At 41.7% G+C, this 14726-nt stretch overlaps 1 protein-coding gene across 1 annotated transcript in view; it reads left to right on the top strand.

The window, feature by feature from the left end:
- The window catches only part of si:ch73-63e15.2 (protein strawberry notch homolog 2), a 76740-nt gene that overhangs the window by 7770 nt on the left and 54244 nt on the right, over positions 1-14726 (top strand). Inside the window, exons 2-3 of the mRNA XM_039810691.1 lie at positions 7726-7952; positions 10975-11060. Coding sequence (XP_039666625.1) covers positions 7845-7952; positions 10975-11060 — 194 coding nt within the window. The 5' untranslated portion in view covers positions 7726-7844. The remainder of the gene's footprint in view (positions 1-7725; positions 7953-10974; positions 11061-14726) is intronic.

Consider the following 14726-nt stretch of genomic DNA (forward strand, 5'->3'; position numbering starts at 1 on the left):
TATCACTGAGAAAATATGGGGCCAGTGATGGCAACATTATGGAGTGGGAGGGTGGCAGAAATGGAGAGGGAGATGGTTCACATTTTGAAAAAGGAAAGGGCTGATGTGAGTAGACTACAGCAGTAAAGGTGGGTTTTAACTGATGCCGAGAGAGAAAGTATACTCTACCACAAGGAAAAGAGGGGAATGGAGGAGCAGTGCTGTTTCTGGGCAGATGTTTGTACATTAAAAGGCAACATGCATTTAGTGATAGTTAAAGGTGGAGTCTGCGAGTCTGGACAAAGATTGTTGATATTTGAACTCAACACCCAAATACACTCCTCCTGTCAGTGCTCCGTCAGATTTACCATCCCTCTCGCCCCCACTGCCTTTCTCTTTATACATCCATGGCCTATCCCCTGTCCTGTGCATGAGGACTAACAGATTATTTTTTCTCCAGCGCACGCACACACACAACCGACAGCTAGCGTACTGCGAGGAGATACACTGAATTTCACAAAAAGTGTATGGGATTAGAATCGCAGACTCCACCTTTCAGTTTTCTGTTTATTATTTATCTACGATTGCAAATCTGATATTATCTTTTTTTTTTTTAAGATTATTTTTATGCCTGTCTACAGCTGTAGACAGGGAAGGGGGAGAGAGGGGGGGACGACATGCAGCAATGAGCTGCGGGTTTGAATTGAACCCAGGCCACTGTGGTAAGGACTGAGCCTTGGTACATGGGGCGCACGCTCAACCAGGCGAGCTACCAGGGTGCCCCTGATAATATAATTTGACAGACATGATAGTATAAAGACAAAAATATTATTTTTATTTGGTCTGCAATTACACAGCCTATATCTCCCCTTTTTAAGGTAGTACTTTACATTTGGCTTCTTTGCATCAGCTGAGTCAGAAACAGGAAAAATACACACTTTGCATTTATAGCTTTGAGAAAATGAATCCAGAATCAATAGCTTGATCATTAATTACGTGCACAAGCTAATTGCTATTGCTATGCCTGGCCCTCAGTATTCAATGAGTACTTTGTGTGCAAATTTGTTTCGGTAAAATAAGCTTGTCTATTCACCTAACTAGCAGTTAAACCAGGGTAATAACAAGTAGACACTCAGCTAGCATGTGTCATCGTCCTTCTATTCTGAGGAATTAGATGTCGGAAGAAAACAGGGCAAAGAAGCAGCTAAGTGGATCCTTCTCTCTGATCTAGTCAGCCTTTGATCTATTTCTGGTGGGTGCTGGTGGTACAAGTAGAGGGATTTGCTCCTAAAATGAGTGTCATCAAGCCATTGCAAACCCGTGTTTGTGATCTTTTCCTACTTCTCTGCACTTTGCAGTACTCCGCTATGGTCTTTGTCAAACTATTTTCTGCCCTCGCCTGTCTTTCCTCTTTATTTACCACAACAAAGGCATCCTCGGAGCCTCGAGCGCTTGATTAGGTTTTCCCTTTATGGATAAGTCACTTTAATGTCTCATTCAGCTCGTGTTTGTGGGCACAAAGATATTTATCATCATGGCAAAATGGTGCTGAATAGCCACTTGAAGTGGCTTGATGAGAATCTAATTAAGATTAATCGTTATCCCTTTGTAAGTAACTAAATCTTTGAACCCTGCCTTTCAGTCAGACCAAATCATTCAAATGACTGCCCGTTTGTTCAATGTGTTCCTGTGTGCTGTCCCAGTCCAGAGAGCACCTTTTGATAAATATTTAAACGGGCTAAATGCAATAACAACAGGCTCCTAAAACCCAATTTGTTTCTATTTCCCGGCTTTTGATAAGACTGCAGATTCGGTTACACAGTCATCCGATCATTATTCTCTATCCAGTGTCCTACCTGGTCTCTGGGCTCTCCACAGCCCCTTTATGGCCATGTCTCTAATACTGAATGGAAATTGTGGTTGTGGGAAGCGGAACAGGAACAGATTGGTAATATCTATGTCCTTTCATTTATGTGCTTAAGGGTATGTGTCGTGTGTGTGTGTTTCTGCATGTGCGCACAGAGGCAGGTATAGACCTTTTGTGTTGAAAAAGGTGCTGATAAATAATGTAGCGTGTTTTGAATGACGAAGCCCTGCGTTTCCCTGGGAAGTAACTTGTTCCTTTTATGAATATTTCATTATATTAGCTAATTAATCCAGTCAGTCTAGGCAATCATAACTAACTAAAAGCCCCCTTGCTGCTCTGGTGTAAGGCAGCTGGGCCTAAATCTTTTCTAACCTGATTACTGGTGATGCTGATGGACTCCGATTCGTGATGAGTTAGTGTTGTTTATTGGATTGAATGATTGATGTCAGCCAGCTTGTTAGTTGGGAAGACAGATGCAGACTACAGCAGGAGAGGGACAGATGCCAACAGAGGGCTGTCGCATGAGAAACCTTTGTACTATAGAGACAGAGTACATTTAAGTCCCGCCCCCACCAGGGGAGGAGAACTCTCTGCTCTCATTGACTTGTATTGCGTGAAGGTGCCTCATCGTCAATTTCGTCTGCTAGCAAACAACAGAAAAATGCCTAAAAGCTGCTGTGTGTTGATATTCACTACTAGCAGGGTAAATAACCCATAACTGGATCCCACAGTCTTCACTTTCTTCCTGCTGATTCATCACATCTGTATCCACTTTTGTCTTCATAAAAGCTCAGTTTTTCGGGTCGGCAGCTTATAAAAACTTAAGTCATGGGTTATTTACCCTGCTAGTAGTCAATATCAACACACAGCAGCTTTTAGGCATCTTTCTGTTGTTTGCTAGCAGACGAAATTGACGAGGAGGCATCTTCACGCAATACAAGTCAATGGAGAACCCCTGTGGGTGTGGCTTTCAGAGTATGACGCAATGTGCTCTGTCTCCATGCATGCAATTATACTGTGCATATTTATTGGATATGCAGTTCTGTTACTTTGAACTTCATACCGTGTCTCCTACTCCTACTTTTTTTTTTGTCTGGGATTTTGTTTTTCCTGGCCTTTCCACTCAGACTTATCATAGACTCATACAGTACAGCAACAGCTGGACTTGTTCAGACAGTACTGCTCTGCACATGACTGAGCTTACAGACCCAAAGATATACCCATACATGTAAGTGACATACAGTATATTGACCTGACAAAGTTTCGATCGATGAGGAGGTGGCGCATCGTGATGCATCTGGATATCGATTTGAATCGTTGACGGTCACGGGATAATCGTAATTGAATCGTGAGACCAGTGAAGATTCACTCCCCTATGTCCCACACAGTTATACTATCTCTAGCAAGTAAGTCACCTTGTGGACACAAAAGAATACATGTGTTTTACGACTATATTTTGTGTGTGTGTGTGTGTGTGTGTGTGTGTGTGTGTGTGTGTGTGTGTGTGTGTGTGTGTGTGTGTGTGTGTGTGTGTGTGTGTGTGTGTGTGTGTGTGTGTGTGTGTGTGTGTGTGTGTGTGTGTGTGTGTGTGTGATTACATATCAACACTCAACATGTGAGTGCATTGGGAGTGGGATGGCACACACGCCAGGCAGGGTGGTTGTTCTCCTCGTGAGTGTTAATCGTGATTTAGCAGCTTAAGGAAGTCACACTTCCCTGGGTGATCCCCATGTGCTCTGGCCACCACTGACACTAACAAAAGGCCACCAGCATACAACCAGGCAGTCCTTCCTACCACAGACTGCATTTTACCTCTCACCTAATGTACTTCCCGCACAAGTTGAGTGGTGAAATCGTATAAACACACATCTTGTGTTTTTGAAGTGACAGAAGCATGCTGCTTGTTAACCTCGGTCTGGCTGACAGACACAGTGACTCATGCAGCCAAAGGCAACCAACTGGCCTGGAATGTGGCCACATTGCTAGAAATACTGTTTCTAACGTCACTAAATCTTAATGCATGCAGTCCTTCTGTCCAGATAAGTCAGTCTGTGTATTTTGGCATGTATAGCACATGGTGTATGGGCTTGTTTCAGTTTTTAAAGATTTTACTGCACATAAAATGGCCTAATCTCCCTGCAGTGAGCTTTTGCACCAGGCCACCCACAGAGAGAGAGAGAGAGGGAGAGAGAGAGACATGGGAGGGGGTTGTACAAAAAACAGCAGTAACCTTTGAAGTAATTAACAGATTTAACAGATTACACTGCAAAAGAGTCTTTCTCTCTCTGTACTGCTTATAATAAAGGTATTGTGTGTTATTATAAAATGGCCGTAGAGGACATACACAGACATTTTACTTAGCAGTCTTAATACAGACTATAAATCCAGATATTGACAAAAGGACACCCATTTTTTAATAACCGAGCAGTGTTATAACAATGACTTGTGTATGCTGCTTTTGGATGAATGAACTCCTTGTGTCTCTTTTGCTGCAGTGGGCATGTTTCGTTCTTTATCTTTTGTTTTCTTTCTCCTATATCTCCTACCCTCTTTCCTCTACTGATAGCCTTTCTTTATCACCTCCCTCTTTTTTTTCATGCTAGGAGTAGCAGGCTGTTTTGCTGTTTTCTGGTAATGAGAAGCCTTACAGGAAGGAGATATGCGGGACCACTTTTACAATGATCAGTATCGATTATCCTCAGAAGCTCGCTGGAGGGGCGGGGGTTCGGTAACAGGGGACAACAAAAGACAGACATTTCTTTCTGTTGCTAAGAGACAGTAGAAGGCATGGTACTGGGGAGCGACGTGGCTACGGGTGATGGAATGACGGCACCTAATCAGGAGTGTGTTTTCAGCTGTCACACTTGTTGATCAAATCATTCTGTCGGCTGAGGAATGTATACTACTACTAGCCTATACTTCTGTTGTTATTACTACTACTACTACTACTACTACTACTACTGCTACTACTACTGTATTACAGGGCAATTATGTGTTCTGGCTTTCACATAAAGTGGTATATTGCTGAAATGAGCTTTTCTCTACTGAATGTGCTGTCACAGATTAATCCCTGGATGTAATCCTTCAGTGATTTGAGACTACAGCTGTAGTTTCATACACTGCACTGCAGAACCACAGAATTCAATAGAATAACACAGAATTCCAAAGTGACAAAATTAAGTTTCAGTTTAGTTTCTTTCTTTTGCTCACCCACTTACTATCTCTCCTCTCTATGCTCTTTTTTTTTTTCTTCTTTTTTTTTGTGGTAGTTGGGAAGTCCATGACATAAATGTACAGTGTTACACCCAAGTAAATCATGATCGAAGGAGGGTTGTCAACCCAGCTCAGATACTGCACTTTGACCCATTCAGATTGAGTACAAATGTGCATTTAACCTGCGTGTGGCCTGCATGTTGACTGTTGGGGGGGTATAGTAATAAATGAAGACCTATGACCCAAATGAACTGGCAAGACGCTTAGGAACCTTTGATGCATTACCCTCCTTCGTGTTATGCATTGAGTACAATTCTGCATCACAAAAAGGGGCCTCACAAGGCTCTCGACAAACACTCCCTGACTGCCCCGAGCTGCTTTGCTTTTCTGTGTCTGCTTTTATCTGGATCCCCGAGGCTGGAAGCTGTCCATAATACGTATACTTTTGCTTAAGACCACTTGTCTAGGAAGTATACTAGTTGGTTCTTTGCTTTGGTCTTCACATTTGCATCACCCTTATCCAGACAGTATCACACTGGCAGCTTGAGGGTAAAATGGCCTCCCTTTGTGTGTATTGGCTATGCGAGTGCTGAATATGTTGGGGTCAGGTCTCTGTCTCTCTCTCACATGCACACAAAGGCCTTCTTATTTAGACCCTCATGAACTCTATTAGGATTTATTACCTCAGCTTTGTCCCCAGTGAACACGTCTGGCCTGTGTTCCAGATTGGGTGCACACTGAAGGAAGGGAGAGGGGAAGGAAGGTAACCGTTTGGTTAGTTTGAGGCAAGGGAGTGTTACTGACGTTACACAGACATGCATTGTGGAGTGCTGAGAGAGAGGATTGATTCAGCAGTCCAAATGGTGAGATATTTGTTAATTTTCAGCCTAAATGTAAAATAGAATTAATTTGTAAAATAGAATTAATTTATTTATTTATAAATATTTATATATATTTGCCCACATAATGCATTTAGAATCAGTATTTTACCATTTGTGTTCCCACATACCTCACAGAAACACATCTGTTGTAAGCACATAGTGATAGTGTGCTGAAGCTGACTTCATACACATTATTCCATATTGTACTGTCATAAAACCTTAGTGTTAGGCAGCAGAAGTACAAGCCGTGTGTGTGCGTGCGTGTGTAAGACTGGAGCCTTGTTGGCATTGCAGTGAGCCTTCTGCCTGTGTCCAGAGACTGGTCTAGCTAGTCTAACCTGTCATTATATTGGGCACGCTCAGCTTGAGCTGTTAAACACACACACACACACACACACACACACACACACACACACACACACACACACACACACACACACACACACACACACACACACACACAGAGCTAGTACTATGTAGACTAAAGGCGCTGACACACTAACCCGATAATTGGCCGTTGGACAGTCTGGTGAGGTCGGTGACTCGAGTCTGTTCAGTGTGTTCCGTGCCGTTGTCCGTCTGAGGGGCCGTCGGCCTTCATTTTGGCCGACCTGACATGTTCAGTCGGCGGCAGGGCAGTCGGGACTCACCCGGAAATGGCGAGCGGAATGAGCGTGACTAGAGTCTCTCAAAATCTGACGAAAATCTTTTAAACTTTGTTGATCTGAAATGAAAACAGATTCAGCAACTGCATGGCCTATTTCTCGCTTAAAATGTTTTTAGAAACATGTTTCAGTGAACTATTTTAGTACAATATGAGATCGTATTCTGAACAAGCCGCCATGATAGTCTGGCGTTGAATTTCCGGAGAAAACAAACCCATTTGACGCGTTCGTCCAGTCAGCACCGGTTTTCATTTTTTGAGCAACAATACAGATAACGCCGCCTGCTGTTATGGAGACGTATTACGTCTCGTCTCTTCGGTGTGTTCTGAGGCACTTTTTGGACCAACTCGGGGAGACTGATCAGTCCGACTGGCTTCTTCCGACGGTAGAATTGGCCTGTTCCTCTGCCTCCCAGCCTGCTTGCTTTGTTGTGGACCTCCTGTTGGGATTTGAATTGGTCCTCTGATGAATGTTGAAGCCTCAGTGATGTTAGATCACAACCAACTAATAAGGGCTGTCCATCAATAAATATGCTCACTACATTATGAATACGATCTGAATTCAGTTTGTGTGGTGACAAAGACCACTAGAATCATTCTTAAGATGGAAGACCAATTATTTGTCTGTAATCTGCTTCATGTTATAAAAGTTACTGATTTAACACTGTAAAACATGTTTTATGTTCTTTATTTTCATACAGTTTGAACTCTTCAGGAGTGTTTGAAGTAATAGCCTATATTCTTGTGAAATTAACCTGTTTATAGTTTAAGGGCAGACTTATTGCTTTTCAAGGCCTCTTTTAGTTTACTCTATTGACTGTTAAATTGAAAGCATTATACAACATTTTATAATAATTTATATGATCAGTTTACATGAAGTGTACTTTTATTTCCTGATAGCTCTTTCGTTGTGTGTTCTTTGATGGAGGGCAATGCAGATTAACCACACTTTATTTATTGGCCATTGAAATAGGCAAATGCTAGACCTCAGTGACTTTTTACACATGCTTTTATACACATCCAATATGTCTGCTGGAACCAATTCCCTGCAACTCTTCTAATGTCTCTTTGCCCTTCTTTCCCTCTCCTCTACATCCCTCCATATCTGCTGTCTTCCTCAGGTCATGGAAAGCGTTTGCCCTTGTTAGAAGTACTATCTCAGACACAGCCAACGTGTGTGCGGCGGTCGGAGGGTGCATAGCCTAAGTCAGCTGGTGGTCATGTGTGAAGCTCTGGTCTGATGCCCACCCTGCCCTCAGCGCTGGCCATGGACGGGGAGAACTACCTGCATCCAGAAGGCCCTCAGCTGGACAGCAGCTTGTTCTCTGTGGCCACCTCTAACATGGAGGTATGCTGTGGGATTTTATTTGCATTTATTTAGACGCTATATGCATTTTCAATTCATTTACATGTTTTTTTTATTTTTTTTTCTTGTCTTCACGTTACTGTATTGTGTATACAGATCTGTGTTTTCCCTCGGTTTGTGGCAGACTTAGGTTCACGTATTTGGCGGGGGTTTAGGGGTCCTCCCTCAAGAAAATGAAAGTTTTTCAAGAAAAATAAATGCAATTTGACCTAATTTTGGACCAATGTTATTACTAAAACGTTGGAAAAGCTAGAGCAGATAATAAATATATAACACCAAAAAAGCTCAAAGACAAAACTTGTTTAGTCCACTGGGGACCAACTACGATCATTAGCTGTGAGAAAAGTTATTTAGTTAGTTTGGATTCTCACATTGATTTCACATTTATTCGGCTTAGGTGGAGCCCAAACGGCTCGGGTGCTGCACCTAAGCATTATAATTGTAGGGAAAACCCTGCAAATGCAAATCAAATGTTTTACTCACTTTTATGTTAGCTCACTATTTACAAAAGTCATACATTTCTTAAAGTAAACTTAAATTTCCCTTCTTGCTCTTATAGGTTATGTGTAGCATTTTGTTTAAAATATTATAGTATTTTCTAAATAGTGCTAAGGATCAATCCCAAAAGACTGCTCAAATGTATTAATTGCATGTTGTGTAAGTTTGTAAGTACAGAACAATGCGTTCTTACATTGGAGTGGATGCTCTACCTAAACATAAAAGTTGAAACAATGCCAGTAGTAGTCATCTGCAAATGTGTGGGAAAGGAAGTGATCCTACTTGTGGTATGCATTGCCTGTCACAACTGCTTAGCTTAGCATAGCTTTTTTGCAATTCCCATGTAGAACGCAAATAAGCAAATCAAATAAAATTCCGTTCACCTCCACTATGAAGTAGCAACAGGAATTCAAAAGAATTTCCCAAAACCTCAGCTCATAAAACCGAAACTTTCTGCCCATCTAGATATCATTAGGGATAAGTACTGAAAATATGGCTGAACTGACTGAACTGTTTAAAGGCTACACTGAAATAAAGTTAAGTTATCGTACTCTGTCATCAGTAACACATGGTTTATAGTTCCAAAGACCTTCTGGAGTGAAGATTTAATTTGATGTTAATGAATACAGTGGGGCAAAAAAGTATTTAGTCAGCCACCAATTGTGCAAGTTCTCCCACTTAAAAAGATGAGAGATGCCTGTAATTTTCACCATAGGTACACTTCAACTATGAGAGACAAAATGAGAAAGAAAAATCCAGAAAATCACATTGTAGGATTTTTAATGAATTAATTGGTAAATTCCTCAGTAAAATAATTATTTGGTCACCTACAAACAAGCAAGATTTCTGGCTCTCACAGACCTGTAACTTCTTCTTTAAGAGGCTCCTCTGTCCTCTACTCATTACCTGTATTGTTATCAATATAAAAGACACCTGTCCACAACCTCAAACAGTTACACTCCAAACTCCACTATGGCCAAGACCAAAGAGCTGTCAAAGGACACCAGAAACAAAATTGTAGACCTGCACCAGGCTGGGAAGACTGAATCTGCAGTAGGTAAGCAGCTTGGTGTGAAGAAATCAACTGTGGAAGAAATCAACTGTGGGAGCAATTATTAGAAAATGGAAGACATACAAGACCACTGATAATCTCCCTTGATCTGGTGCTCCACGCAAGATCTCACCCCGTGGGGTCAAAATGATCACAAGAACGGTGAGCAAAAATCCCAGAATCACATGGGGGACCTAGTGAATGACCTGCAGAGAGCTGGGACCAAAGTAACAAAGGCTACCATCCGTAACACACTACGCCGCCAGGGACTAAAATCATGCAGTGCCAGACGTGTCCCCCTGCTTAAGCCAGTACATGTCCAGGCCCGTCTGAAGTTTGCTAGAGCGCATTTGGATGATCCAGAAGAGGATTGGGCGAATGTCATATGGTCAGATGAAACCAAAATAGAAGTTTTTGGTAAAAACTCAACTCGTCGTGTTTGGAGGAGAAAGAATGCTGAGTTGCATCCAAAGAACACCATACCTACTGTGAAGCATGGGGGTGGAAACGTCATGCTTTGGGGCTGTTTTTCTGCAAAGGGACCAGGACGACTGATCCGTGTAAAGGAAAGAATGAATGGGGCCATATATCATGATATTTTGAGTGAAAACCTCCTTCCATCAGCAAGGGCATTAAATATGAAATGTGGCTGGGTCTTTCAGCATGACAATGATCCCAAACACACCGCCCGGGCAACGAAGGAGTGGCTTCGTAAGAAGCATTTCAAGGTCCTGGAGTGGCCTAGCCAGTCTCCAGATCTCAACCCCATAGAAAATCTTTGGAGGGAGTTGAAAGTCCGTGTTGCCCAGCGACAGCCCCAAAACATCACTGCTCTAGAGGAGATCTGCATGGAGGAATGGGCCAAAATACCAGCAACAGTGTGTGAAAACCTTGTGAAGACTTATAGAAAACGTTGGACCTCTGTCATTGCCAACAAAGGGTATATAACAAATTATTGAGATGTTTTGATGAATGAGAACTTTTGTTATTGACCAAATACTTATTTTCCATCATAATTTGCAAATAAATTCATTAAAAATCCTACAATGTGATTTTCTGGATTTTTTTTTTTCTCATTTTGTCTCTCATAGTTGAAGTATACCTATGGTGAAAATTACAGGCCTCTCTCATCTTTTTAAGTGGGAGAACTTGCACAATTGGTCGTTGACTAAATACTTTTTTTAGCAGTGGGGGGCAGGTCTGTCCGAACAACAACATTGGGCCCAATAACCTCTGAATAGTTGTACTTGTTGTTAAATTGCAATGTGAGTGGCAGCCAACATGGCAGGTGCATTATGTCGGCAGGATAATTTAAAAGGCAACCGCAACTGCATTTTTTTGTACAGCCCTATTTCTGATACCGTGGTGGCAGAAATTTTGCCATGGTGGGCCGCCACTACAAAATCAACATAGAGGAAACACTGATGACAGATTTTCATTTTGTTCTGTTTTTAGAGTTCAATATATGCCTCCTCTGGTTCCTGGGGACCCTATCAGCAGGCTGGATACAGCATACACTGCCCTATGCAATCTGGAAACCAGTAAGTAAATACAAACTCACACACACCTTTGACAATACCATGCATAATCGTAAGCTGAGAATGACAGGATATCCGCTGAAAACATGACCAGTGAAGTGAGCAGTAACTTTGAAGTAACTTTTGACACTAGTTCATACACGGTGCCTGAGAACTTTCCGTAACACATTTCCAGTACTCGCAGCAGGCATTGGCTTTTAGATTCAGTGGCTGCAAACTGTTGATATTGGGCGATAACGAAGTTTCCACACATGAGCTGACAAAATGCCTCATAAGCCCTGGACTCTCAAGTGTTACACAGTTATATGTAGTTATTATGAGTGTGATGTTTGTGTTGAAGGTGTCATGCATGGGTTGTGTGTAAATTTGATGCATTGTTGTGTGAGACAGCCACATCCACATGGCAAACAAACACACACAGCCTATAATTAGACCTAAATAGGACACTCGGACTAAGTTACAAAGATAAAATGTATTCAAATTAGGGCTGGGCGATATGGCCTTAAAATAAAATCCCCGAAGATTTAAATTGATTTTTTTCTCCCTCTACTTAAAATCAATCTGCAGATGACAAAGAAATTGTTCAAAACAAGTTTTAACTTTGTTTTGACTCATACACACACGCACACAGACATGGGGCTACATATTCAACAACAACAAAACGGATGCGTGAGATAAAGCTGTTTTCACACATACAGGTATTTTAACAATTAATTAATTAATTAATTAATGGATGTTAGTCCCTGTCGCCGCCATTTTGTTTGTGTATCTCTATGGAAAACGCGCGGGGGGAGGGCTGAGCCCATTCGGAGGTATGGGAGCCCAATGGGGAGCGTTGGCGGATGTTAAGGAGAAAATTGATTTTCATTTAAACAAATCAACGTTAACTACACACTCGAGTTAATCGATCAAATCGATTTATCGCCCAGCCCTAATTCAAATTAAGTAATTCACTATGTTAATATTATACATGACATATACTATAAATTCAGAGTTGTGTATTCCGTGAAAGTAAGTCTTTTTCCATAGGAGTAATAATTAGATATAAAAGGCACTAGGTTTATATTTATATTCAGAAATGTTCAAATTATTATAACTGCATGTGTAAGTGCTTGAACTGGAATGTGAGGGATGCTGCTTCACAGTAAAATTGAGGCTACGTTTTAAAGTGTTTGAACAGGGCCTAAAGCTTTTAAGACACTTCTTATGTTGATTGACTATTCATTATTACATATTATTGGATCCCATTGTTGCATTCCTGACACTAGACCTTACACAATCAGGCCAATATCTCACTTTTAACCTGACACGGCACCACACACTCACGTCATTGGGGATGGCCTCCTTTATCAGACCTCCTTCATTTCCTGTAGCGGCTGGCCAGGTGACGGCCTTACTAGGGAGTTAATCTCAACATCTTGCGTTCTCTGTTCTGTTTTAATGACCTCACCGCTAAATGAGAGATGTTTGTCTCTTTGCTCTCACATGCTGTGTGTGTGTGTGTGTGTGTGTGTGTGTGTGTGTGTGTGTGTGTGTGTGTGTGTGTGTGTGTGTGTGTGTGTGTGTGTGTGTGTGTGTGTGTGTGTGTGTGTGTGTGTGTGTGTGTGTGTGTGTGTGTGTGTGTGTGTGTGTGAATGTGTAATTCAAAGGCTGTCCAACATCTAGAGGTCGACCGATTAATCAGTAGGCCGATTAATCGGCCGTTTTTTTTACATAATCGGCATTGGCCAATATCAAGCCGATAAATAGGCAGGCGCATCTGCGGGCAGCCTGGTGTTGTTGTTGTTGTGGAACACGTGTTCGACGCACGCTGCCCCTTGAGTCAGTTACCAGCAGAGTGAGCAGACCTCATCCAGTGCCTAAGGAAGGAGCTGTTCCTCGGGGAAAACGGTAAGGATTAAATTCTCATAAGTTGTATATATTTAATGAAAAACGTATGACATGTTACTGCCAACTTCGAGAAAAATCATGAATAGGCGACATGACGTTCGGCTACTTTGGATATTGATAGCTGTCATGTCACAATAATTAAGCTAGAATTTTGCAATCACAGACAGTGGATCTGAGGCTTTTATTATTTGTTCTGTTTGTGTGTCTATATTTGAGAGGGTTGTCAACTCAATACAGAGAAAGAAGTTGTAGTTAAAAGAGACCACCGCACCATAGGCTAGTGAAGGACTGGCTTTGCTTTGCTAGCGTCGTTGCTAGGGTTGGTACAGAGTAGACCCGCTGCTAATATGGCACCTGTGCCATAACGACCCGTATCTACCGGACCGAATAGCAACGCGGAATTCTGTGCCTCGTTTCGGCGCCACTGATATGCCTACGTTGCTCTCTGATGCTCCGAAAACGAATGTTAGAATAACAGAAACATCGCAGCATGTGACGCTAGTTAACCTTACACTCTGAAGAACAACACAGACTAGGGCTGAACGATTTTTGAAAATAATCTAATTGCGATTTTTTCCCCAAATATTGCGATTCGATTATTTTTTTAAGCTCTTTGTCTTCTGTATTATTCAACAAAGACAAACAATAAATCATTGTATAGTATGAACAACACACAATTACACACTAGACAGTTAAATAAGTAAAAACACATACATACATACATACATACATATACATACATACACACACACACACACACACACACACACACACACACACACACACACACACACACACACACAACCCCCACAAATTTTTTTATCATTTTGTGCACAGAGAGAGCCGCGCCCCGCCGCCCTCCCCCTCGCTGAAGTTAGCGTGCCGACACAGTCAACACTGCACTTGCTCAGAGAGGCTATCGTTACGTTAGTTGCTGTGGTCTTGCCGTGGATTAACTGTACTAATAAAACCGTTGAAACACCGCGTACGCTGCTGTGAAAGCTCCCCAAAACCGTCATTTATCAGTCTGATTGTTACCCCTCTCAGTGGCAGCTCCTCCACCCATATCTTTATATCTTTATAACGGAGCTAACCGCTAACCGGAGCTAACCGCTAACCGGAGCTAGCTCGTTGCCAACCGAGCCTTCAGTTCTGCATGCCTGTATCCATTAACTGCATGTATGGACTCGAGCCCAAACAAAACCCTTCATTTTATTAAAATGGCTGTAAAAGTTTTAAACTTCAACTCAGAATTGTTTGAATGACAGAGATCAGCTCAAGGTACAGTGTAGCGTTAGCGTGCTAAGTTGATGCTTTCTCTGCGTAGTGCAGACTGATTTGCTCTTGCGAGTCATCAAATCGAGACCAAATCGCAGCCTTTGCGATTAGGAAATCGCGTTTTAACATATCGCGATATTATCGCAAATGCAATTAATCGTTCAGCCCTAACACAGACGGTGCGTCGCGGTGCATTCAAAGTTGTTGTGAAATACCCTTTTGCCATGGTGGTTGTTTTTGTCGTTCAACAGCAATTTACTAGTGAAATACGTTATTGTTATAAGTTATAATTATTACATTATTATTAAATCATTTAATTTTGACCATATGGCCTAAAGTTGTTTCCCCCCCTTTTGCGATAATTAGGTTTTGTCCATTTGGCTTTGTCTGTTAACAAACAAAACAAACCAAAAATACATGTTTCAGGACAGTTTTTGGGAAGATGATAGAATTGTTTTTAGCCTTGTATCACTTACAATGCACTGAATTATTAGCTGATTT

The sequence above is a fragment of the Perca fluviatilis genome, chromosome 9, assembly GCF_010015445.1.
Source record: "Perca fluviatilis chromosome 9, GENO_Pfluv_1.0, whole genome shotgun sequence".
Classification (NCBI taxonomy): Eukaryota; Metazoa; Chordata; class Actinopteri; order Perciformes; family Percidae; genus Perca; species Perca fluviatilis.